Genomic DNA, 27,014 nt, shown 5'->3' with positions numbered 1-27,014 from the left:
TTACTGTTGGGATCAGGTTCATGGACTCTTTTATTCTGCCAGATAGTTCTGTGCATGGCAGATGCCTGAATAATCTCTGGGCAGATGGCAGGGTTTGGTGATATTTTTATATGAGCCATCTCCAAAAGTTTTGGAGATGTCTTCTCCTTGGTTCTGCCTGTCAGCACTTCACACAGATTCCCACAGAGTGGGCAGTGCCTGTCTTTAAACTAGAGGATGGGCAAGTCTTGGAACTGTTAAGTGACTTGTCCAAGAATCACAGGGGAGTCCAAAAAGGAATATGAACACTGAAAGACTGAAACTCAAACTCAGATTTCTTCCAAAAGTTGAAAAGCATTTATATTCACCTTCACTGAGGAAATGTGGAGGGATCACAAGCACTCATGGGAAGCTTCCCTGGCTTTCCCCAAAGCCTAAAATGGGAGCTGCTGCTGATTTCCAGTCATTTAACCATGGATGAGTGCAAATGATCTGGACATGAGATACAGACACATTTCAGTGATTGCCTGTGGCTGCTCCATAGTGCCCAGGAGTCTGACTGGTAGCTCACAGAGCCCTGATCCTTTGCATAAGATTGCAATTTTCAAGAAGATGCAAAAGCCCACTGCCACCCTGCTGAGTAAGTCAGCACCTGCAGGATCCTGTATCTTCACCACAGTGCCAGTGTGTCCTCTAATTCCCTCTCGTCTATCAACACCAAAGTCCTTTCCCTGGCATTTAAAGCTCCCTCAGCTAATGTGTATTTTTGCTTTGTTACATTCACTTTTTGCCAATTAAAAAAATGACAGAACTACATTCCTGGAGGGTGAAATGCTCAGTTTGACCAGACAACAGGAGCCAAGAACAGAAATTCTGCATCACCATGTGGCCCTTTAATCTTGGGATGGAGGGCTGAGATTGCCAGTTACAGAGTGGGTATAGCTCATAGCAAAGACTACAACCATTACCCTGTTTTACAGAGGATTCTGCACAGCAGGAGTGTTTATGTTTGACTCTTACCCACCAGGGCTTCATTCCACTCCAACCAGAGGCTCCCCAGCACTAATCCTGCAGGCCCTCCAGGGTTACTCTCCTGTAAGGGGATGGGTGGCACCTGTCAGCTGCTGACTTTGCTTCTAACTCATTGCTCCTGGAGAGCAGCACTGCCTGCTCTGGAGAACTGAACACAGAAAACAAAATCTGCTTTGGCTTGATGTTTTAAATTACAGTGGGAAAAGAACTTCTTACTTACAGTGCTCAGCTAAGAGGAGAGGGCAGCCCAGAGTGCAGCAGCCCAGCAGTCACAGCTCTGGGTGGAGGAAAGGCTCCTATCTCGAGATAAAATGGAAGGGGCCACTACCAGGAGCTGTGTGTTAACAGACTTTGTGAGTCAAGCCTGTGTACATTGAAATGTATTCAGAAATGTTCCCTTTCCAAGCAGCTCCCATGTATTCACTCTCTAAATAGAAGTGTCAGTCATTAAAAAATGAAGCCCAGAGGCAAACCCCAAGCAAGGCAGCATCACCCAGACAAAGCACTGCCAGGATATTTAGGAGTTGCTTCTGTTGGCCTGAAACCTAATTTAAAAAACTTGCTGCAGAATTCCATGTTTTGCTTGACAAAGCTCAGCAGTGTTCCAGCTGCTCTGCCTTCCTGAAATAAGCTAAATCTGTAATTGTGTGGTGACACTAAACCCAGTTTAACCCAAGGATTTATAAAGCTCTCTAGTTCAGTATCACAGCTGACGGCTGAGGATGAGGAGAAGTGTGTAATTAAAGATTCCAACAAGTGCAGTGAAAGAGTTGCTTTAAGACTCCAAATCCATCATTAGGTTGATTTTCAAATGCACAGTACGGTTTGCTTGCTTATTGCACAGCCCTGTTTGTGGTTTAAGAAACATTTGTAAGTTTTTGTGGAGTGTTTGCAGCCTAAAAGCTAATTAATGAACTCACTGTTATTTTTAATAATAACAGTGAGTTCATATATTAATAATATTCTTAATAATATTTTAATATTATTCATAATAATATTTTTAATTTTCAGAGAGTGAAAGTCTGTAAGGTAACAAAAATATAAACTCCTCTGAGGAGAGCCCCATGGCTTGTCACTTCAAAGTAACTTGGTCAGAAATATACCTAACCCTCTGTATTCAATCCCCAGATGAATATTAACAAATATAAAATTATCAGTTTCTTATCAAAAAACACAATTCCATTTCCTTGTAAGGGGTCTAAAATGGTTTTTTTAAAATGTTCCTTTTCTCACTAGAAAGAAGGTTTATTTTCCTTTTAGCCATTCAAAAGCCAGAGTTTCCTAGAGCAAAATCCTTGTCCAACAAGCTTTCCTCTTTCTAGGGGGGGGAAAAAGAAGAACAAGCACTGAAGTGAGATGAAGCAGCCACCCAGTGCTCCTGTCCTGGCACAGAGGATGCTCCCAGTGCCTCTGCCTGCCTGTGCACTGCTCTGGCCTCCACAGAGGCAGGGTGGGGAGCAGATCCAGCCTCTCTGGCAGACACAGGCCATGGAGGAAGTTTTCTTATCCTGTATCACTTTGGGAAACTGATGCCTGCTGCAGTCAAAAGGATTTGTTTGTGTGCAACACCTTGGAATAGAACTGTACCCACAGCAGTGTGTATTTAGTCACCAAGTTCTAAGGGAAATGGATGGGAATGTCAGCATCTGGACACATTTGTGGATCTGGCTCAGGCTGTTTGGGTTGACAGGAACACTCCTCTGATCTTCCCGACCTTCTGAGCTGAGGAAAAAATGAAAAGCAGAGAAACAGCTGCTCATGAAGCTGCCCTGACCTCCTGGGGATGCTGGTGGAGCATCCACATGCCCTGGGATCAGGCTGCCTTGGATTGTGCTGGGCCAGGATGATGGAAGTGCTGGAGGGAGTTTTGTTGCAGAAGCAGGGGATGGTTACACATGCTGAACTGAAATACCTTGTGTGCAGGGCAGCTGAGCACCACCAGTGCCCTGATGGATGCAGGAGAAAGAATGACTTTCTAACATCAAGAATGACTTTCCACCATCAGAGAATCCCTTTCTGCTCTCTGGCTCAGGTGTCAAAGCCAAAGCAAGCTCTCCCCTGTGTGGTAAATCACAGTAAAATGGTTCTGCCTTTGTACCATTGCTGTTCCCTTGGATTTTCATTGACTGCATAACCTTTTCCCTGCATATGATTAATTCTCCTTATATCTTTTTTCTTTTGACCTTTCTCTTTTTCATGTAGTTTCACAATTGAAGCTAATCAAATAAAAACAAACAAAACCAAAGCAACAAACAAACAAACACAACAACTAAAAAGGAAAATAAGGAAAATTCACACAGAGGGTCTGGGGATTAAACTGTCTATCAACCTTATCAGAGGGAAAGGTCTTCTTTTCTAATAATTGTTTGCATTTTCACAGATTAACAATTTTAGAAACTACTAAGTGGTTTTGTTCTTTGGGTTTGGCAGCATTTGTTGTCCTTGTCTAAAATAAAAAATGTTTTCAGCTTAAGAGTGCATGGAACTGCATTATTTATATGGTGGCTGCTTGCCTTAACAGGTATGATAATGTAGTTTTAGGGTCACTGCCATATTAAACCTGGCATAAAATTGATGCAATTGGGCTGAACTCTAGGCTTTCCACCTGCTCCTGCTGTCTCTGAATTGGAGGGTTCAGGTGCATTGATGTTAAAAGGATGTGTTTGTGCTTTCAAACACAACAATTCATGCTGTCAAATGACTACAAGGTGATCTCATTCTTTATTTTAAAAAATAGTCTGTTTTTAAATTCTCACTGTTTCAAGGAAATTCTTGAACTCAGTGCTGACCTCAGCTGCTCCCTACTCCATGTATTGCTACAAATCTCTTTGGTTTTGGCACACCCTAGTTTAGAAGAGAGCCTAAAGCAGCCTCTGTGTCTGAGCATTGCTTTACCTGCCTGAGTTTGACCTGGCTGTGAATCCCTTTCATTTTAATTCACATAACTGGCCCCTGGAGGGAACTGAGAAGCTGTTTCTGCATCCAGGCTCTGCAACCCAGCTGCCCTCTGAAGGAGCCTGAATTTAGTGGGACCGTGTGGCCTCTTTCTTGGGGAGGCAAAATAATATTTGTATATGCCATTAGTTATTAATTAATGATTGTACAGCTGGTTTTGCCCTTCTCCCTGCAGAAATGCCATGGGGTCCCTGGTGGCAGCAGAGCCTGGCTCTGCCTGCTGGCAGCCAGCTTCCCAGACTGCTCTGGCACTGGCCCCTGCTGTCTGATGGGGCATTTTCCTTGGGAAGCTCTGGGTTCCCAGAAGCTGGGCAGGGCTTTGGAAATCCTGCAGCATGTTAGGGTGAGCAAGCTAACGTGGAGTGAACCAGGAGCTGCTACTTCCTTGGTGCCTGGCTTCATGAGACTTTTCCTTTTGATTCCCAGGAGTTTTCCAGGAGAAAGTTACTTGTTTAGTTGGTTTTAATTCCCAGGAAGAATGATAAAATGCTTCCTTCCCTGCTTTGCTAATAATCTCATTAGACTTTTCTTAATTATCTTCATTACACTGAGTATGGCAACACGATGATGTGACGAAGTTGTGGAGCAGAGGATCAGCAATCCTGAATACAAAACAGTGCAGGAGACCAGGAGATAACCCTAAGCACTTGTTTTATCCTGTCTCTGACTTGCTTGTGACAGGCAGCCAAAGTTATTCACCAACTGATGGGGACTCAGATCCTGTAGCCCGACTGCTTTGTCACACGCTGCTGTTCAAACCCTTTGGAAGCACTTGTTATCCTTCGGTGATCGAGTGGGCCCTGAGTTTGCAAAGTGTAGGGAAGTGATGGAAAATGAAACTGTCAGCAGCCTGCACATCGTGGGAGCAGCTGGGAAAGCAATAGCTCAGATGGAGTCATCTGAAAAACCTATGAATCTTAATAGAATGTAGGGTGTAACCTTTGAAAAACAACTGTCTAATCCAATTGTACACGGCAATTTGATTCAAACCAGCTACCGAAAGCCGCGGGGCAGCCCAGGCGGGCACAGCGACATCCCTGTCCCGCCTTCCCCCGGGGCACCAGGGGCTGGCAGCAGTGCAAACCCGGCCCGGTGGCGGTGCTGGCACCCTGCACACAGCCGTGTCCCGCAGCCCGGCCCCGTGTCCTGCGGAGCCGCGGGTGCCCGTGTCCCAGCTCCGTGTCACTGCCAGCCGTGCCCATGTCCCCGCTCCGTGTCACTGCCAGCCGTGCCCGTGTCCCCGCTCCGTGTCACTGCCGACTGTTCCCGTGTCCCTGTTCCTAGTCACACTGCCAGCTGTGCCCGTGTCCCTGCTCCGTCTCACTGCCAGCCGTGCCCATGTCCCTGCTCCGCGTCACACTGCCGACTGTGCCCGTGTCCCCGCTCCGTGTCACTGCCGGCCGTGCCCATGTCCCTGCTCCGTGTCACTGCCAGCCGTGCCCGTGTCCCTGCTCCGAGTCTCACTGCCAGCCGTGCCCATGTCCCCGCTCCGTGTCACTGCCAGCCGTGCCCATGTCCCTGCTCCGTGTCACTGCCGGCCGTGCCCGTGTCCCCGCTCCGTGTCACACTGCCAGCTGTGCCCGTGTCCCTGCTCCGAGTCACACTGCCAGCTGTGCCCGTGTCCCCGCTCCGTGTCACTGCCGGCCGTGCCCATGTCCCTGCTCCGTGTCACTGCCGGCCGTGCCCATGTCCCTGCTCCGTGTCACTGCCAGCCGTGCCCATGCCAGGCGGGCGGTGGTGCGGAGCCCGGGGCGGTGCCCCTCGATCCCCGCCGTGCCAGGGGCACCCCGAGCTGCAGCAGCCTCCCCTCGCAGGCCCGGCTCCTCCTGCCCCTGACCTGCAGGACATTCCCCTGGCTGCATCCATCTCGGTCTATAAACTGCTCTGTAGCTCCCGCTCTCACAAGGGAAAGGCAAAAAGCCACGGGCTTGTACAGGCTTTCCCAAAGGATGAAATGGCTTTGTAAAATTATCAGAAATGCAGTTGGGATCTTTCTTTGCTCTTTTCCTTCCCAAGCACTGAGTACTGATTCTGTGCCAGAGATGATATAAAACTCCTACTGGGTGGCCTTTTCTATAATGTTCAATAAGGGATATGTTCTCAGAGCCTGTATGAAATACTGAAAAGCTTCCAATTCTATAAGCAGACAGCCCACAGAAAGAAAGAACAGCTTAAAATCCAGTTCAGGGACTTATCTATCAGCACCACTGATGTGATGGTATTTAATTAGCATCAGCTTTTCATTTTGCTCCTTTTCATTCTGCAGGTTAACATCACATATCCAGCTGGGACTGTTCGGGTTGACATTGTGACAGTCACAGCCTGTGCAGTCACAGCTAGAAAAAGCTGGCTTTGTTCACTGGGATTTTGGGAGCCAGGTCACACCCCAGATGACAACTGACCTGTGGCAGATAGATTAGAGTGGTTGTACCTTCTAGCAGTAATTACATGTAATTAGAGCGTCTTCCTGGGACAGGAAGCCCCTGACCCTCCAAAGGGTGGTTTGCTGCCTTGATTTGATCCCATGGTGTCAGTGAGATTCCTGCAGCACTGGAGCCATCCACGAGCACAGCTGTGGGAGCAGGGCTGAGCCTGGCCACGAGGATGGCACCACTGAGTATATTGCTGCAGAGAGTTGCTGGTTAGCCTCTGTGTTCCATCATTAAAATATGTCATAGATGGGAGACACTGACCTAAGGTACACCAGGACTATCAAATTTATCATGACCCATGCAATATTAATGGTTTCCCCTACCTTTCTATCTCTAGGCATGGTGGTGGTGAATAATGACATAAAAGATCAGTTTTATTTGCTCTTTCATTAAGGAAATGCTTCTGTCCTGTGGATTGCAAGGAAAAACATATTAAAATAGTTCCAAGTATACACTTAAAGAGCAAAAATCAGAAAGCAAATCAATGGCTTACATAATTTTTATTTTTAAAAAAGTACAACCCTACTGAAGCACACAGTGACCTTGAATATGTAGTCATTATAAAGGATTAAAAACTATTAGCAGCTTCTTGCAGTTTGGACTTTTAAGCCAAATAGGGCAGTGCTGCTTCCTGGTATTTCTACTTCAACATTGTATTAATAATAACATAGTTGACAGTTGCTAAATTCTAGAAAAAAGTTTGTTTGAACAACATAATCTCTTTTGCAGTTCAAATACCATTCATATGGTGCTTGCATTTTTAACAAATGTTTCCTGTTTTAGGACATGAACTGAACAAATAGATAATCAAATGGTGTGGGAGTTCAATACAATTGAAATTGACAATTGAAAAAGACTTTTTTTGTTGAGATTGAGCACAAATCCATGTGACAGTTTTTAAATACCTTTTATATGTTATCCCTCAAGCAGCAACTTAATTTGTACTTCCAAAGAACATCAGCAAATCTTTCCTGTTTCCTTAGAAAATGCTATTTTTGTGATCTTATTCCTGTAAGCCACACTCATCTTGTTCAGTAGTCCCTCAGGTCAAATACAGCAAAAGCAACACTTCCTCTAAGTAAATACCAGCATAATGCAGTTAGGCATCTTTTTTCATGCTTTAATAACATAAAAGTCTGGCAGAGTCCTGGTTTGTTCCAGGCATGTTAAGTAAACAGCCAATTTTGACAGCCTTTTTTTCAATACAAAAGCTTTATGTACATTAGTAGCTTAAAACCTCCTTGGACCCTTTTGAGATGGGAATGAGCTCAGGTGAGTGCTTCAGCCTTGCTTGGGTGATTGGAACCAGGGAGGAAAGGAAGGGCTCCTGCTCTAAGGGGTCAGGGAAAAACATTCTGGCATTTCATAATGAGAAATCATCTTCAAACTAAGGTTCCTTTTAAAAGAATTATTCTCAAGAATTGTCCTTTCTGCTTTGACTGCTTGTTAAGGCACTAGATACCAAATGCATTTTGTCCTTCAAAATTATGCCTATGTAAGCAGTTTTGAAACCCATTTGAGTGGAGTTCTCACACTGATGTCAGGCAGTTCAGTTCTCTCAAGATGGGTGCTTATAGTACTTCAAAAATAACTGGGAAATGTGGACTTTTAGTTCAGAAAAGAAATTCCAAAGCTGCCTAGGTGCAGTGTTGATTGTGACAAGTAGACTTGAAATGCTTATGTGCTGACTCTTGTGCTGGAGCAGAGCATGGGTTCATATTGCTAAACACCATTTCTGTTTAGATTTGCTATTTTACATGACAGATCCATGAACAAATCCAGCCTCTGCTTACCCTAGGGGTTGGAGGGTGGGTTGGGAAGGCTGGCTCTCCTGCTGGTCCAAGCTTTCTCATAATGCAGTGCAACAGGCTGTGTAGTGCTGCTGGTGAAACTGCAGCTGTGGGAAGGTTGTGCCACTGGAGGTAATTTTATCCTTCACTTTTATTCACTGGAGTGTGCTCAGTAACCTAACTGCAAATATTCTCATTAAGCAGAGAAAAATCTACTTCTGTTTTTGTGTCTTGCCAGCAGCATTTCTCTGTGCTACCTTTCCTTGTGTGGTACTGTGCAGCAGTCTAGTCTTTACTTAGGACATCCTGTCAGAACCAAAGAGAAATCCACTTCTTAAATGTGATTTGGACGGTAAGAGGGGCAGCAAACATTAATATTTCAAAGAAACCTCTACATGAGAGAAGATTTATTGTTTGCTTGTTTTAAAGGAATGCCAGGATGTGTTCCCAACAGGAGAGACTATTGTTTCCTCTTACAACACAGGGTAATTTTACAGCCAGTTAGCAGCAAACATGTCTCTCTCAGGGCTTCCTGCTGACAAAAAGGGAGCATGCAGGGCCTCCAGAGGGCAGGGATGGAGCAGTGTGTGAAGGGATGTCAGGCAGTGTCACTTAATCATCAACAGCACTTTGGTCTGAAAATGGTAAAACTTTGTTAATTTTCTGCCTTTGATAAGTCACTTTCTGCTCCATGTTGTCTTCTGCTGTAAACTGGATTACTGTTTTTGTTGGAAGGCAGAGACCAGATTTCTCAGGATGCTTTTTGCCATGTATCTAGCCCAACTCCTCATTTTAAATATTAACTCAAGTGTTTCCTCCTTGGCCATCTCAATTTTTAGCACCAAAATTAGCCCAAAAAGAGGTATTGGTACAGCTCAGTGTTGCAAATGAATTGTTTACATTTAATACTTTATATATTATTACTCAGCACAGCAAACCTGGAGTGACAGTGGTGGTATGAGCCACTGTGTGGTATTTCCTTTTCTGTGCTGGTGTCACTCTGGCCAGAAATAAATGTATTGCAACAGAGCAGTAAAAAACCAACTCATGCTGGTTTATCTCATGCATGTGGAAATTCTCCCATTTCCTTTATGAACACTGATCAATACCAGTCTTGAGATATGGCTGGAGGTCTCAGGCCTGTAGGTGTGTTTTCCTGAAGGATTCTGCTTTTCTGCAGGTGCCTGTGTTTCTCTTTTCTGCAGGGAAACCTCACCTTTAGTAACCATCTCTACTCACTACAGAGAATAGTCTGGACCTTGCCCTGTCCCTGGTGCAGGCTCAAGCTCCTGGTGATGCTTGAGCCCTGGGTGGCTGTGTGCACTTTGCATCCCACTCTGTCACTGCTAGCTGGGATGAACATGGCCCTACAAAAACTGTTGGTTTTGCTGTAAGCAATTAAAAACCTCTTTCCCACCACTTGGGCTACGTGATTTGTAAGTCTCTCAGAAATCTCCCTGAAACATGAGCCAATTTCTCTTTTAAAGCTCTTATTACATTAAAAGAAAAAAAATCATCTTGCACTGCTGAGCAAGATGGTGTAAAAAATATAGTTCTTGCTGCCAACCAATAGAGATTTATACTTTACAGCAGGAAGGACACAGAGCCTCAGTTTTTGGTTAGAACCTCTCACCTTTTCATCAGTAAAAATTGAAGTCCACAGTGCCAAATAAAACAAGGCCAACTTCTTAGCTGGTTTAAACTGGAGGACTTCCATGTAGTGTCACTTGATATGCACTGAATTTTACTTGCTGAATTTTGGCTGTAACATGACTCACCATCTCTAACCAAGGAAGACATACAGCAGGATTGCAAAGGATGTGTCTAAAGAGATATGTTGCTATTCTGCTCCTATCCAGTCCTAGATGCCCAGTTCCTGCAGGTAGAAGTAGGATCCTGCTCATACACATATTTATCAGGGTTTTTTTTCCTCTTTTGGAGTCTGTATTAATGTTTATGGCTTGCTGGTAGAGCATTTGTCCTAGTGGAGTGGGGATTTTATCTGTTCTTTATTCTGGCCAGCTGTAAATCAAAATTTTAACACCCAGTAAACAAAACTGAGAAGCAGTTTGTTCTCAGTAAAATATTTTTGTGGTACAACAGTGGTAAGTAAAAATGGCATCTCCAAAGCACCATGTTCTTCCCTTGGTGCTTTTAGTAATTTTAGCACTGCAGTCAGGTAGCTGGGGAGGAAATTTTGGGGTTGCAAAAATTTCATTGAAAACCCCCACTGAAATAGTTGTTGGTGATTTTGTCATGCTTCCACATTTAGATCCTCTAAAGGAGGCCAAATCATGAAGAAACACTGAGAGCATTAATCACACTGATATGTACTTTTCTGCTATATTTTGGCAGCCTTTTGAAAGTCACAGCTAAAAATACTGCAAACACTCTAGGCTTAATGGGACTTGAGTTAAGAAAAAGGACAGCATAGAAAGAAAATCCTTAGAACAATGGGTTGTGCTGTGGCTGTACTTGCAGGGATCCCAGCTTAGGTGAGACAACAAAAGGATTGTTCATCTGAACTAGAAGTTCATCACATCTAAAGGGGAGTCCCACATTTTACTCTGAAAAAAATGTGGGTTTTGAGGGGCTTATCACTGTGATGGGAATAGGAATGGACAAACGTTTTGGAGGTGGGTTTGCCTTGGCTGGATGCCAGGTGTTCAGCAAGGTGCTCTATCACTGCCTTCCTCAGCAGGACAAGATGGGGTGGAGGAAAATAAGATGGAAAAAACCCATGGGTCAAGATACAGGCAGTTTAATAAAGCAAAAGGAAAGGATGCACATGGAAGTAAAGCAAAACAAAACATTTATTTTCTACTTCCCATCAGCAGACAATGTCCAGCTACTTTCCAGGAAGCAGGGCATCAGTACACAGAGCAGTTGTTCTGGAAGAGAAAGGTCATAATAATCAATGACATAGGGGCAGGCAGCAATCAGCATCTCTCAGACTCAGAAGATGTCCTGATGCTTTAAACTTAATAGCCTAAGTCTTAGACTTGAATCAGCAGTTCATTTTAGGATATGAACTATGAAAGCCTAAATAGAAATCAGCAAGTAAACCCAATTTTTTTCCCCATCTCTGCCTACTATTTAAGTGTTTTACATGATTTCTGCCAGCTGTTCTCCTGAAGATATGAAAAGACTGAAATGTGAGAAGAGCATGGGAGGCACAGGCTGTGGTAATAAAATGCATTTCTTCCCTGATTTTACAGGCTGCTGGTAAAGTCCCCATGTGACTGTATTTACTCACTCCCAAGTCACGTTTTTGTCTAGCACTGAGCAGGGGTGGCCAGAAATGAACCCTACACTAAGCTCTTGTTCCTGCCTCCACTGGATGCAGAAGCATTGACTGTCCAGCAGCCAGAAATTCAAACTCTTGCTGATATCAAAGTGTGACTCGTTTTGCTTTCTCTGCTGTAGAAGATGAAAACTGGGGGAGCTGCCGTGTCTGCGGCGGGTGGGACAGCAGGGACAGCCAGCAGCTGAGTCCTGTGCCCTGGGAGTTGCATCCTTTCAGGGATGCGCTGCTTTCCTCCCAGCGTGGCCCTGGCACTTGGAAACTGCCCCTGGGGAATGAGCAGGCTGGCACATTCCCCAGGTCTCCTGTCACCCTTAGGTCGGAGTGACATACACACACGGGATCACGGTCTAAGAAGAAAAAGATTTTATTTTGTGTGTTCTCTAGTTTATATACTCTTAAGAAAGTGTGATCTTAAGTCATTAACTACATCACAATAACTTATATTTATGGGTGTAAAGCAATTAGTGTTAATATAATTGGTAAAAGTTTTACAGGAATTTAATAAGGCACCTATACATGTTTACTTATGCACGTAATCTAGCTTACATGTATCTTTTCTAATATGTTCCCATGCTGACGGCTTTATCTTCTTCCTTGCCATGGATACACTCGAAAATCATCAATTTTTATTTCTTCTATTACTCAGCTTTGCTTGCAAGCCAGCTGTCAAGCCCCTCTAGAGCCTCCTGAAGCCTCCTGATTTTTCCTCCCCATCTAAAATTTATTAATGTATCCATTACTGTGCCTTCTTGGGAGCAGCCCCTGGTGCGAGGGAGCCGCGGAGGCACCTCGCGGGCAGCGTCACAGGTCTGGATAGAGTTACCGAGGTAAACAGAAGGGAGTAGAAATCCCAATAAACTGGAATTGCTGGAAATATACCTTCAAATCCCAGTTTGAAGCTTAAATTTTTGCTGGTTCGGGTTAGAACAGGGGCTGGGCGGGTTCACTCTTGCTTACCTGCCGAAGTTGAACACTGGCATAACGCTCGGTCCCCAGCATCCCTCTTCACTCCCTCCTGTCCCCAGGCACAGACCGAGGGAGAGGAACAGGTTTTGTTTCACAAGGAGGCAGCTTTGTCATGCCGAAGGGACATAGGGCGGCTGCTCTGCCTGCTCCGGCTGCGGGGCTGCTCCGAGCCCTGGGGGTGCCTTGCTGCCTACACCTCCCCTCCGAACACCCAGTAACTGAAGTCTGCTCTTCTAACACCTTACACCTCTCCTAACACCCTGCCTTTCCACGGCGGGTCCTGCCCTGGCTGAGACAAGGGTGGAACTAATTACTTTGTATTAATGTACAATAACAGTATTTGGCAAGACTGAAATGATCCCCAACCCAGGCTGCCTCCAGCCCCTCGCAGGTGCCGCTGACCGGCCGGACCCCCGCCCCTACTCCGGCCCGTGTTTTCTGTCTGCAGCCGCCCCGGGTTGGGCATGGCCCCGGCATGGACAACCCCGATCCCGCCCTAGGGATGGATAGCCCCGATCCCGCGATGGATAGCCCCGCCCCGGGATGGGCATGGCCCCGGCATGGACAACCCCGATCCCGCCCTAGGGATGGATAGCCCCGATCCCGCGATGGATAGCCCCGCCCCGGGATGGGCATGGCCCCGGCATGGACAACCCCGATCCCGCCCTAGGGATGGATAGCCCCGATCCCGCGATGGATAGCCCCGCCCCGGGATGGGCACGGCCCCGGCCGGGATGGACAGCCCCTCCCCGGGGTGGGTAGTCCCGATTCGGGATGGACAGTCCCGATTCGGGATGGACAGCTCCGCCCCGGCATAGCCCCGCTCCCGCCCCGCGCCGCCGAGGGCAGGTAAGGGCTGCGGGGCTCCGCCGTGACGGGCACAGCCCCGGTGTGCGGGGGGGGGGCGGGAGCGCAGCCCCGGGCCGGGCTCGGTGCGAGCGCTCCGTGTCCGTGTCCGTGTCCGTGTCCGTGTCCGTGTCCGTGTCTGTGTCCGTGTCCTTGTGCCGGGCACAGCCGCCGCCGGAACACACCGGTGCCTGCCGAGCTCGCCCGCCGGCCGGTCGGCGCTGGGAGCGGGCGGAGGTGCCGCTCCCCCCTGCCCCCCGCTCCGGCCAGCCGAGCCGCGGGTCCCCGGGGGGTCCGGGACTTCCCTTCCAGTGTCCCCTTCCCTTCTTGCCTCGGCGGCACCGTGCGCTGGGCACGCATGGCCCGGCAGCGGGTGGGAGTGCGGGGTGGTGCTGCACGGAGCAGCTGCCGGGCAGGACAGCGGGCAGGACACGGGGACAGCCTCGGTGCCCGTGGCGGGGCGGCAGTGCTGGCGGGGACACGGCTTACAGGTGCCCGTGTGCTCCGCGGCAGCGCTCGGGGTCGGGACGGCGCCCGGCACAGCGGCAGCCCCGCGCACGGAGCTGGCCGGGCCTTTCCCAGCCCGGCACTGCACGGCTTGGTGCTGGTTCCACCCACCGGGCTGCCGGGGCCCTGCCTTGGCACGGGGCATCATTCCCTTGCACCGGGCCGGGACTTTGGGCTGTCAAATCAGAGTGTATCTTATCTTGCATTGATGAATTGTGTTATCAAAGCCTTTTGAAGTTAGTCACAGAGTGTTTTTTGTCCCATTTTTAAAATTAAGTTGGTGAGGCAGCTGTTGGTTTTCAGAGGAGAGATCATAGAATCAGAATAGTTTGGGTTGGAAGATCATCTCATTCCAACCCCCCTGCCATGGGCAGGTACACCTTACTCTAGACCAGCTTGCTCAAGCCCCATCCAGCCTGGCCTTGGATACTTCCAGGGACGGGGCATCCACAACTTTCCCTGTAGAGAATATCTGACATAAAAAACTTACAAAAAAGGAAAGTCCTAGAAAATAAGGGGTACTTTTGATGATTTATAGTGTACTTTTTATTACTACTTCCCCACTTTGTATTCTAAGTAACTCGTAAAAACCCGGAATGTGATGTGTCACTTCCCTGTGACTTCTGCTGTTTTGTCTGTATTTTCCTAATCTCCCCCTCCATCCTGGTTTTATTTACTTCCATGTTCATGCTTCATTGTTGTAAATGCTTGTCATGGCAATAAAAACAGCATCTATTAATTTCTGCTCCCTTTGCAGCCATCTCTCAGTGTGATCAGTGCTTTTGTATAAGCCATGGTAACCCATGGCCTGTTTGGTCCTTATGCCTTTCTTGGATTGCTTTGGCACTGAGTCATTTTCACATAAAATAGTTTGCAGTTTATTCTCTCCAGTGATGCTGTAAACCATTCTAGGCCCCTGCGTCTCTGGCCTGGGGCAGACCACAGGGCATGGTCAGACAGTGCAGATCTACTGACCTGTGCCTGTGGAAATTCTGTGAGTGAGGGTGTCAGCAGGCAGCAGTTAGCTGGTTCTGAGGGCTGCCAATTCCTTTACCTCCCTCCCTGTTCCACCTTTGGCAGAATATCTGAGAAACTCCACGTGGTGACCCAAGTTTCTGCTCTCCTGCACAATTCTGTAATTGAAGTGCAACTTGTTTTTTTTCCCTCCTGAACTCATAAATTGTATCCCTTTAATGGGCCTCCATCCCTGGGAAAGGGGCAGCCCTTGCCACAGTGTGGCACAACGTGGGACAAAGTGTTCATTGTACATGAGGCTCACTTTGATTGCATTGAAATCAATATTGTTATCTGCACTCAGAGATGTAGCAGGGGAGTGTGTGTGTTGGGGGGAGAAAAACAAAGCAATGATACATGTTTGCAACAAAGTTGAAAGGAGTGCAAGGCTGTCCTGGGCTGTAAACAGGCGTCAGAGCCTGAGAAAAATAAGGGCTTGTTAGTGACGCTTGATTCAAAACCAAGTTACTTTTTTTTTTTTTTTTTTGCAAGTTAAACGTAATGTTAAAGTTAATCTTGGAGAGCCAAAACAGATGGGATTAGAAACTCACCCAGGGAGGATGCTGCTGGGAACTGCTCTGGGTGGCTGCTTGGCTGAGCCTCCATGGCTTCTGGAGCTTCAGCCCCAGCTGTTCCCTTCTTGCAGACCTGCACTCCCAGGGCTGACACCACAAAGCAGAGTCACCAGTGGAGTCTCCCTGGGCAGGCATCTTACCCTCTGCAGCATAATGTGCATTTTACACAACAGCATCATCACACAGTTGTGTCTGGGCAGAATTAGAGTCGTCACTGCTCATATAAAAGCTCCCAATCTTATTCAGCTTAAGCACCTAGACATAAAACTACAATGTTCAACAGTTTGGATGACCTTTATTTTTATAAATAAAAAGATTATTATTTTTATCCAAAAAGTCTGTTTTCTCCACCTTCCTTCAAGACTCGCTAAGTATTCGTGGAGCTGCACAGATGGAAGAAGCACCTTGTCTGTGCACAGAAGTGGTACCAGATGATCAGCTGATGCTGATTTTATTTTTAGTGATTTAATTAAATCAGTGCAATCTGCATTTGGACTCCTCACTCAAGTTTGTCTAAATTTTTTATGTTAAGCTGAACTAAATGACAAGCCATGTCTACATGCAGATTTGTGCTAGTTTAAGCACATTGTTTATAGCTGTGCTTGTAGCTAATTAACCTACTGCAACTTTGTCCACAAGAGAGAACCTGCTATGAGAACTGTGGTTTGGTGTTGAAATTAGTGAATCTGACTCACTTTTAATCTCCTTGTGAATTGAGACTACCCATCTCTGGTAGTATTAGCCTCCTCATGGCTGTGGGTGTTGGATGTCACCCTTCACTGGGCAGATTTAAACCTTCACCTACCTGTAAGCACTGCAGGGGACAGGCAGTGGCAGCAGGTGCCTTCTTCCTTCTTGTGAGCAATGAGTGCTGCCAGGGCCTCCTGTGCTCCTCAGGTCATCCTGCTCCTAGGGCACAGACATGGCTGCAGTGGGTGAATTAATGACTGAGCCTGTCTTTGCATTGGAAAGCTGCATTATTTCTGGAAGGAAAGTGGCCAGTTTTAAAAGAAGTATTCCCATGTATGAATTTGTTTTCTCATGGAACAAGGTGTGTGAAATCAGATGATGTGGCAGATCAGACACAGACCTTGGGCATCATTTTTCTCCCCTTCCATCATGGGGAAGGTGATCCCAGCCTCTGGATGCAGACCCTTTTTGTTTTGGCATTAATAACTAGAAGCTCCAGGTTGGGTGATTATTTCCTAAGAGTGTTTCTAAAACTCCTTTTCCTGGATGTTGGAGGGAATTACACCTGCCAGATATCTCAAACAATGTGATGCACCCTGCTGTTTTACAGTTAACTCAGAACTGGAATGAAGGTATTTCAGAATCATCCAGGCGTGGCTGAGGCTTAAAAATATCCAGTGACCAGAAGGAAGGATCCCTCAGTATGCAAAGTTTCCTAAACAAACAGCACTGCTGTCCCTTGGGATTTATCACCACGCCTCATGCCTTGAGCTCAGCAGGCACAGGAGTACAAAGGAACTGGGCCCTGCATATTTCTAACTTCACCATGTTACAAAACGAGGTGGTTTTAGCATTGTTTTTTTTTTTAATGAAATGTCTTCTGATCTGGAGGGCTCCTGACCAGGGTAGGTGTTGCAAGCTCACAGTTATTGGGGCATAACAAGCAGGGTCAGGAAAGCAATTTAAGACATGTCACCACTGCAGGCAAACATGGAGAAATTATGCTTGGAAGAAAGCACAGTTGAGGTCAGCAAATATTTTTCTGGGTCAAAAATAATAGACAGAAGCTCTCAAGGGTGGTTGCTTTTTTCTTTATCTTCCATTTCTGCAGTTTCTTTGTTTGAACTCAGCCAACACTTATCTTCCACCTCCCATTTTTCATATTGAAAATATCTGGGTTCTGAGGATGAGTGAGTGACCAAGGAGGCCAGGGAGGTGATTAATCTAATTACTGCAGTGTCCTAGCTTTAAGCTGTTAACTGCTCAGCTTTAGATACCATACATTTAATTGGCCTTACCTTTTCCAGTGTAACAGCTGAGAAGATGCTTTTAGGAGCACCCATCATACCAGGTGGCATCTAGAAACCCTGCTAGCAGGACAGCTGAATTTTTAAAGGTGACATAGCAAGTCTGTTCTCCCTTGGCTGAGAGGGAAGCCTGGACATCAGGAGGTTCTCTGATGGGAATGTCAGTGTGGCAGAAGCACAGCACAACACCCATGAGATGCCCTAAGCTCAGCTGTGGGGGCGAGGGGCTGTTACAAACTAATAGCTAGGGAATGCAAAGCCTTGTAGAACTCATTCTCTTGAGGACATAAACGCAGATTTAGAGCAAAGCTCAGCACAAGCCCCTGCCCCTACCACAAAGCCATTTAGTGGAGGTGTGGGAGGCTTCCCCCTCACCTCCACCAAAGCTTTTGGGAGAGGAATGTCTGTGCTGGGAGTGAATGGAGGCACAGTGTGTCTGGCAGGGGACAGAGCAAAGTCTCTGAGGTACTGGCATCCTCTCTGGAGATCCAGCCACCCCTGTTCCCTGGGATATTGAGGGATTTCTTGGTGTCCCAGGTGGCTGTGCTTGTTTATTTGTGTCTGGCAATCTGCAGAATTACAATGAACTACATCCTGCAAGCTCTGCAAATAGTTCCCACCTATGAAATAAACAGAACTCTCAAATATTTAGACTATAGCATTGCATTATCAGTTTATTACCCATTAAAGGGCTTGTTGACCTTAAGGAGTCTGAGTCAGACTTCTCCTCTGATGGGTGTTTTTATTTTGGCAATGTTGGTTCTAGGAAATCATGATTAAGACTGAGAAGCTCAGTCTTTTGTTTACCCTAGGTGGTAACCAAAGGATGGTTCATTTAATTAAAAATGGCTAAAAGGAAGTAAATTGTGTGCAATGCAAATTCCAGCCATGCAGTTCCTTGTTAGGAGGAGATGAGTAGAGTTCAGTGGAGATAATTATTCATGTGGTGGTTACATTGCATTGGGTGGAAATATAGAGGGGAGGAGAAATCCTTATGCATCCTTAACTGACCCTTCTGTAATGTCCTGGGTCTGGGATGTTCTTTGGAAGCCAAGGGATTTCTGAGGCTGAGTGCAAAGAGGCAGAATTCACCCATTTCCTCAGTTAAGCATTCCTCACAGGCACTGAACAGGGGAGTTGGCTCATTTTTTTGGCTTAGCATTGTATTGTTGTTCTAAAATATCTTCTGCTGGCTGCTCCTGAGGGGCTGGGCTAGAGACCTGCTTGTTCTGATGAATTCCTGCAATTCCTCTGTGCCATCTCAGGGCCATTCCTGATCAATGGACATCCTTCACTAAAGCTGCCTAAGGGGAGGGAAGAGATTTTAATAAAACAGCAGAGATTCTCCATCATGCTGGACATTATTGGAAAGTGTGATGGGGAACAATGACTTGATCTGAGAGAAACCACCCAGGGCTGTGCTCAGAATGAACTGAGCAGCAGTTTTTTGTTCTGGGATGCACACTGGAGGGGAGAGCCATCTCTGGGGTCAGAGCTGCTCTCTTCTAGCTCAGGGCCTGCCAAAGCTGCCCTCAGTGGGGGTTATTAGCAACATGAGCTGCTCATCTTTCTGTCTGAGGTGGGAATGGCACTCTGTCATGCACAGCCCTCACTGAATAGAGAAAAACATGTGTAAAGTCTGTGAGCAGTTGAGCTTGAGCAATTCTGGCATTTGTGCCTGGCACTGCCAGAACTTGGCCTTGACATTTCCTGTGTGATGGTAACAGATGTGTTTAGATGTGGACTGCTCTGGGAGACTACAGCTGCCTGCTTTGTTTGAAGTTATTCTTTATCTTATCAGCTCTCTCTCACCTGAAGGCCATTTGTATATGACTTAGCTGCTTAGGAGGGTTTTAGGAGCTGTAGGTCTCGCTCTCACTTCTTTGCAACAAGTCAGACAAAATATCATTGCAGTGACACATTTTTAGTGGAATAACTTTTCAGAAAGCAATTAAATATATTCTCTGTTCTTGTAGTTCACAGCTGTTCTTAGTCAGCAGAGGAGCAGACAGTTCAGAGCTGCAAGTGGTTTATTGCAAATTAGGAGAAAATAATGCACCCTGGAAGAGCTCTCATGATGCTGTGGAGTTTCACAACAGCTAAAGAAAAGGCAGATATTTTCTATATTCATTTCATTACAGTGGGAGGGGAGATGTGAGCACAGAGAAAGAGAAGGAGGGTTGGTGCTGTGAGTGTGGCCAGAATGGACAGGGGTGTCTGCTGCTCAGCCATGTGCCTTCTCCCTGGGACAGCCCTAGGCTGCCTTAGGAGCACTGTCCTACTTGCCAGCAATTCCACTCTCTAGGAGCAGTGGTTGTAAGCTTGTGCAACACCTTCCCCATCTATATTTTTGCACCTTGGGGCTTGTCTGTATGTAAATGGGAGCACTTGGATCAGTTGAGCTGCCACAGGCTAAAGTGGGGCTCACTACTGGCTGCTGCAGCTGCAGCTGCCCCATCCCTGGGCTGGGACTGCCCCTTGCCTTGGGGACAGTGGCCAGTGCCAGCTGCAGCCAGCTCTGGGCACAAATCCAGGGCACAAACAAGGATCACAGCTCCCTCTGCACTGCAGCACCAGGCAGGGACAGACAGACAGCCCTACAGACAGGAGGGTTTATGCTGGTTTTCAGCCCATCCCTCACAAAGAGAAAGACCATCCTACAGTTTGCTTTTTATTTTTTTCTCTGCTGGCAAAGGACATCCATTAAAAACTAAAGTATTATGGCAGTGAGAATTACAATGGCTGTCAGTGTTTTGCCTGATAATAAAAATAAAATAATAGTAAAATAAAAGTAAAAGAATGATGGCAATGCCTCTGCATATTTCACTGATTGCAGAAGCAATCAGATGGGAGGAAGAGTGGGGCTGGACTGTCCAGCATGAGACAGAGAGAGGCACAGGCTGACCATGGACTCTCTAGGTATGGCAGTGTTGGCACTAAATCTTTCTGGTGCTGTTAGCTACAGCACATGCTGGGAGCTGCAGGGTGACTGTGGCTGCCAGGAGCACATCCATCATTCTTAGTACAATGCTGCTCTTGGATCTGACCTGCCCTGCAAGGGCTGTCTTGACTAATGAGGGTACTGGGAAGTGTCCACACATTGTAGAGCAAAAGAAGGGTATTTCCTTACATTGTGACATGATGTGTGATTAAGAGGCATGTACAGCAGCCTTTTCAGCTAGCTGCTGTTTTCACTGGGCTATGAATAGTCTTGTGAGATCAGTATTATCTGTTCCAGGTTTTGTTCTGCTTTGTGTTAGGAGGTTTTCATATCTTTATTACATGGACCTATGTGCAGCTCCAGGTCTGAAGGGTGATGGGTCTAGATGGTCCTGTGATCAGCCTGGGCTCTGTCTGATGGAATGGGGTCTTGACTACCAATCTGTCAGGTTACAGTTCCTAAATTCCTCCTCTCCCTTTACATGCCACTCAGTGGCAGCCAATAAAATCTCCTTGGCCTGTGGTGTATATTATTAATCTGTGCACATCCCAGTGCTGAGGAAGATGTGCAGCAATTTGAAGGAGAGGTGCATGCTGAGAAATCAGAACCAGGATTGGAGTGCCCTGCAGATGGCCTACAAATAATTTGTGTCTGTAGGTAGATGTCAGCAAGGGCTCTGAGCTGTACTGGGTATCTGAGCACTTCATGCTTTAGTTATGGAGACCATTACCATAGGTCTGAGCTCAGTTAAACCTCCCAGAAATAAAATGAAAATGCAGCACAAAGAAGGTGTCAGCCCCTTCAGCATCTGCCTTTTGGAAAGGGGATGTTTCACACCTGCCAGGCCAAGCAAGCTTTTAATTTTTATCTGATCAAACTATTTGGAAGAGAGTTACTTTAAAAAACCCAAACAGCTTCTGGAACAACAGCCTTCTCCAGCACTTTTGTTAGTAACTTTCTTAGCTTTTCTGCAGGAGATCAGAGCTCTCCTCTCTGAAGGCTTGTCAGGGGCATTTGCTGTGCCCTGTGTGCAGGCTGGCATTGCCTGTCCCTCCCAGCTGGGCATGCCTTACAGCTGGCACTGCAAAACCAGTCCCACCCAGGATATCCCCAGGGCTGCAGCTCTTGGAAAGAGCCTTCTTGCAGCTGAACACTGCCAAGCAGTTCTGGAGTAAACTTTGGGCCTGAGAAGGGTGTGAGCAATGAGCAAAGCTCCCTGAGTAACACCTGGGATGAGCAAACAAGAAACTTCCTTTGTGTGTAAGGAGGAGCCATGGCTGTGACACAGGTCTGCAGAATGGAGCAGTGACTGCACAGGGATCCTTACTGGGTTTTCTAATAAAACACTCGAGGATATAAAATGAAACAAGCAAGTGGCAGGTCAAAGCAAATCAAGGATGAGTACTTTTGTGTTTAAAATGTGGGGCTGTGGGGCATTGGGGATATTGCAAATGCTTGAAATTAATGTGAGTTCAGAGGGTAAATGGAAAAGCTGTGAAATGCAGGGACAGTGCTCCTGTCAAGGCATCCCTGCCTGGTGCCTTAGAGAAGTTGGAGCACAGGATGGCTCTGCTGTAAGCTCTTAGCCTGTGCTGAAGATCAGCTGGAGCAGTACAGGGACCTTCAGCCCAGCTGTGTGTGGCCTTCCCTGCTCTGAGAGTCTGCTGGGAGGTGAAATGTACCCATGCCAGGGCACTCCTCACATCTCCAGCAGCCTGGGCTCTGTGTTTGGTGGCAGTACCATGCACCAGCACAGATCTTTTCTGGAGACTGCAGCATTGGCTGCTCCTTGGGGAGGTGGCCACCAGAAATCAGAAGCTGTCACAGTAGGAGATGCAGGACATGATGGGTCCTGCCGCTGCTTGTCTCCACTCCCCCTCCACACCCAGCATTTGTCAACAGGGCTGGGCATGTGAGTTGATCTTGGTGATGTTCTCTTCCCCAGAAAGGCAGGCAGAGGAGTGAAGGTCCTTTGCACATCCAGTGTGGTTCTCTACTCACATCTGTGGCCAGGACCGTTTTGACCCATCTGCTTTGCTGTGGGATGTCAGGATCCCTTGTGTTGGGTTGTTGTGGTGGTGCAGGACCTGAGGGCAGCCCAGATTTGTTCTGCATGGTGGGCCACAGGCCTTGAGAAGAAGTTGCCTATCTGGATACAAACAATTCACTTTTTTATGATTCTCCATTTTGCTCCTGTCACCAGAGAGTAATCCTAACCCTAGGAGGGATCTCCCCCCAATGAGATGGAAGGAAAGTGCAACTTTCTTTGTGCATGTCACAGTTTGTCCCCAGCCAGCTTACATCAGTGAGCTAAATAAAGTGCTTGTACTGAAGAAGCCTCAGTCTGGGGTAAAATCTGCCCCAGCTCTGTGCAGTGACTCCTTTCATTGCCCCACAGAGCTGCAAGGCTTTTGTGTTTTCCTTCCTGGCTGCTTGCAGAGATGGCAAGGCCAGGGCTGGGCAGGACATGCAGAAATTGTTTTTATCTGTATGGGTCCTGGCTTTCCTGCTGACTTAGGTGTTTGTACTACATCACCCCAGTGGTGTCCAAACTGTCCATTAAAAGGGCTTTGCAGGGGAGAGGATTGTGTGCAATCCAACAGAGCAGACCCCAGCTGTGTGGTGCTGCAGCAGGAGTGTGAGCTGCCTCAGGGATGAAGCTCTGGGTGATGGCTGGCACTGAGCACTGTGCCTCCCTGAAAATGTTCTGTACCTGTCAGCTCCTTCTTGTCCTTCATCTCTTGCACTTGGAGCCCCAGTGAGTGTTTGCACACTCTCCCCTGGTGCTCTGCACCTCAGTGGTTCATGGAGCTCCTGTGGAGCCTCTGCACTGCCCAGGGCAGGCATGGGGAACCCATCAGAGCCTGCCCAGGCTCAGTGGGGCAGGGACAGCCCTGTGGCCATGCTGCAGATGGAGATCATTCCCCAGGCTTGTTAATTCCTGCAGGGCTGGGCCAGCAGCTCTGCAGCTCCTGACACTTCCAGCAAAACCTCCAGCTCCTGGAGCAGCTCCTGGAGCTGCTCCCTTTCCCACAGCACGTGCATCAAGTGGTTTGATTTTTAACTATATAAAACAAAAGGAGTTGGCTCGTGGTTTCTGTTAACCTTTTCCTTCTAATGCAGCTATTTCAGCGAGAGAAAACATTTTCATGGGAAAGGAAAATAAAAGGCTCTTTACAAAGAAGTAGCCTTTTCCCCAAGATGTAGCCTTTATTTTTAATTGACTGCCATACTGATGAATAAATATGAGTCTTCTCTGAAAATATTTTCTGAAGTAGTTTCAGCCCACATGTCATGGGGTTTGTTAAAAATAAATAAAAGTTCTCAAGAAGCAAATACTGTGATGTGTCCCTAGATACCTTTTCAAAAATAAAATCTGTCCCAGAAAATTCTGTGAATGTCTTTGTAGAAGCAGGAATGTGCCTGAGAGCCAGAGAGGAGTAGATGGAACTAAGCATGGAAGAGCCATAACAAGCTGGATGAAATGTAGGTTTAAACAGTAGAGATTCACCAGGGTTTTTTTATTATTGTTTCTGTTTAAACTATTTAGAGTGGTATGGACAGTTTCTCACATGAAAAAAGCTATATTGTAGTGTGACAAGCACAGCCATTCTTGCCTTAAAGGAGTAGGAAATGCTGTTTCCTTTCCTCCAGCAATTTTTTACAAAAGAAAACCAACAGTTTTTATGACAATACCATTGCTTTTATTAGCTTTTTCCTGCAGTGTTCTGTGGTCTTTATTTGTAAACATTATGGTCAGATGCCTGTTCTTTTAACATGTTGTTACACCATTGCAAAAAGCACAAACTTTTGTGAGTTTATCATCTGTAAAATAAGGCAAGTCTGTGAAATGATGTCAAATGATGAGCAAGGTTCAGCTGAAGCACTGGTTCTCAGCTTTGGATGGGTCCCTTGATGAAAGAGGTGCACCATGTACAGTCCAAAGGAGTGACAAAAATGATGATAAGGCCAGCTTTGAGGGATCTGAAGGAGCTGTGGTTGGTTAACACGGAGGCTGAGGTGTCCAGCCCAGGGAAGATGGCTGCAAAGGGATAATTCCTGTGCCAGCTGGTGTCAGTCAGGTAGCAAATGGAAGAAGTTTCTTGCTGACAGCAAAGCACTGAAATAGGTGGCCTGAAAGGGCTGAGGTTGGCATCCTCAAAGGCACAGATTAGGAACTAAGGGTGACACAAGCTTTGAGGTTAGGGAAGGGGCCTGATGACCTTCAGATCATGTTTGCCATGAAAGATGGGGTTTATTGATTTTTAATGATCTGCCTCCCAAGGCTGTGGCTTTGGAAGAAATAACAAAGTATCGTGGAACCCACAAACACTTGAAAGGTTTGCAGACAGTGGAAAAACTGAGTGAGGTAGAAACTGCCTACATGGACAGGAGCAGAACTATCCTCCCTCCAAGGTGGGTCTCACTGCCCTCAAGTTGGCCAGGAGAGAGGAAAAGGAATAAAGTGGCAAGGCAGTGCTTGTTTTACCTTTCCTCCACACCCTGCAGCCTCTGGCCATTTTTGCTGTCTTTTGAAACACAAAGTGATCTGCACCAGTAGTGTTTGAATAGCAAATATCAGTGCAGCATAAAGCAAAGAGCTCTCATATTAGAAAATGAGCACCCCCTGGTATTTGATAGCATAACATGCAGCAGAAATACCTGCAGGTTGTTGTTCTGCCATCTTCTGATTGCTTTACAAAGGTTGGCTGCTTATCCTTGGTCTCATTTAGGACATAAAGAAGTGAGGATAAGAAGAAAGGAGGTACAAAGCAAGCAAGGTAATTTATATACATATTTTGTTTGTAGCATGTTGAGTCAACTGTTTATCTGTTAGTTGGAAAGGGCTGAAATAAAACATCGTCTTGGTTGGGTTAATACCACGTGAGGAGCTCTAGGAAGGGGAGGAAAGTAGGGCAGCTTGTTTTGGAACTTGTGCTGGAGAACAAATAAAAACCCCCAATGTACACATTCACTTACCATATGTCACGCTTATCTGAGAGGCATCTCAGGGCTGTTTCTTTGCAGGGATGCTTGAACTGCACAGAGCAGCCTTGCCTGCTGAGGAGAGTGCATGCCAGAGGAGCTGGGCTTGCTGTGGGTGAGAGGAGCTTTCGTGCCTACTGAGGCAGGAGCTCGCTCCTTCCCCCGCTCCCCTCTGCGACTGGCGCCGGCACCCGGATCGCTGCAGCTGTGCCTGAAGGAAAGCAAAGGAGCCTGATTTTGCTGAGAGAATTTTCCTGGCAGGGGAGGGCATGCAGTGCAGAGAGCTGTGCCTGCCCAGAGCCTGGAAGTGCGAGTCCAGGTGCTAGGGTGAGTTCCACCCAACCAGGCTGTGGTGACTCCTTCCTCTGCAGCCGCGTCTTGCTCAGCACCAGGGGGGCTGTGAGTGAGGGGCTGCCCATGGCCCCGTGGCAGCCTGGGCTGGATTAGTGCCTGCTCTGTGTCCCCTTGAGCCATCTGAGGAACTGAAGAACACAGCAGGGAAGATGCTGGACTTGAGCTTCCTGACCGAGGAGGAGTATGAAAAGCTGATGAAGGTTCTGCAGAGAGATGCAGAGCTGAAGAAGAAGGATGGGGATCGCATCAGGTGAGAGTGTGCCATGGCAGGAGGTGAGCTTCCCTTGGGGAAGACTTTTCACTTCTCTGAGAGAGGAGCATGTGTGTGTGTGCAGGTTGCAGCAGTGCTGTCCCTTTTGCTCAGGTCCTGATAAATCTTTTCAGTGTACCTTGTCTTTCTCAGCCATCCTTCTGTTGCTGCTGTCCTCTCCTTGCAGGAGGGGATTCTCCTTTTGAGTTAATCATCAGCCCTCAGAGATGCCAAGGGCATTCACCCCTTTCCTGCTGGGTGGGGGAAGATGCTGATTTCTTAGTGGCAGAGGTCTGAGCAGGGGAGTAGCTGCTGCCTTGTTTTACTCACCTGGTAGCACAAAAAGGCCATAGTGTGTTTTAAAATGAGATTTTACAAAATGAGATTTTACATCCCCTTCACTGCTTTCATGTTGCCCCATTGCTTTTTGAGGTGGGTGTGTGTGCACCATCTGTCTCACAGAGTGGGGTGATTAGAGGCTACATGATCTCCCAGAGGTTTGCAGGGAGCTGTTCCAGAGCCATGGGTTCTGGCTCAGTCCAGCTCCTCTGCCAGTGGCCATGCTGGAGCTCAGCTCTGGTGGATCAAGATTGCTTGTTGCTGCTGTTTTTAAATGGCAGCCATCAGACCACCTGGGCTGACAGTGTGCACCGGGCTCAGGGAGCTGGCACTGAATTCTCCATGGCAAGAAATTAGTAACCCAGTGGGTGTGGGTGGCACTGTGCCAGTTCACCCCAGCTGAGGATGCGAGTCTTCCATTTGCTGTTGAGCCAGAAAAAGAGTAATCCCCATCTAGAAAGGCTGCTCAAGGCTTGCAGAGGGAGCAGGAAGCTTTGCTGCAGGCTCCTGGGAGCCTGTGTGCCCTGGCCTCTGCTTGGAGGTGAGGGCTGGGGAAACAGCTGGAAGCCAAAGCCTGGACTTGGGGTGTATGTGTCTGCATGCTCTTCTTGCCTCTCCTCTCCTCTCTGAATTGTTGAAACAATTTCAAAAAGGCTTGTTTTTATTTATTTTGGGTTTTGTTTGTTTGTTTCTGAAATGGAGTAAATTTTCCCTCTGAAATTGAGGTTTGGATTATTTTGGTTT

General features: G+C 47.1%; 1 protein-coding gene across 2 annotated transcripts in view; it reads left to right on the top strand.

Moving 5' to 3' along the window:
* Positions 1 to 13,198: 13,198 nt before the first annotated feature.
* Positions 13,199 to 27,014, top strand: part of LOC103816379 (synaptotagmin-like protein 2) — a 34,248-nt gene continuing 20,432 nt past the window's right edge. The window contains exons 1-2 of one of the 2 annotated variants that reach the window (XM_030228851.2): positions 13,199 to 13,310; positions 25,370 to 25,931. In XM_030228851.2, coding sequence (XP_030084711.2) covers positions 25,831 to 25,931 — 101 coding nt within the window. In that variant the 5' untranslated portion in view covers positions 13,199 to 13,310; positions 25,370 to 25,830. Of the gene's footprint in view, positions 13,311 to 23,414; positions 25,932 to 27,014 lie in introns of those variants that run through there. The other variant, XM_009090345.4, reaches the window with a different exon arrangement.

The sequence above is a fragment of the Serinus canaria genome, chromosome 4A (genome assembly GCF_022539315.1).
Source record: "Serinus canaria isolate serCan28SL12 chromosome 4A, serCan2020, whole genome shotgun sequence".
NCBI classification, from domain to species: domain Eukaryota; kingdom Metazoa; phylum Chordata; class Aves; order Passeriformes; family Fringillidae; genus Serinus; species Serinus canaria.
This window is presented reverse-complemented; position numbering and strand designations above follow the sequence as displayed.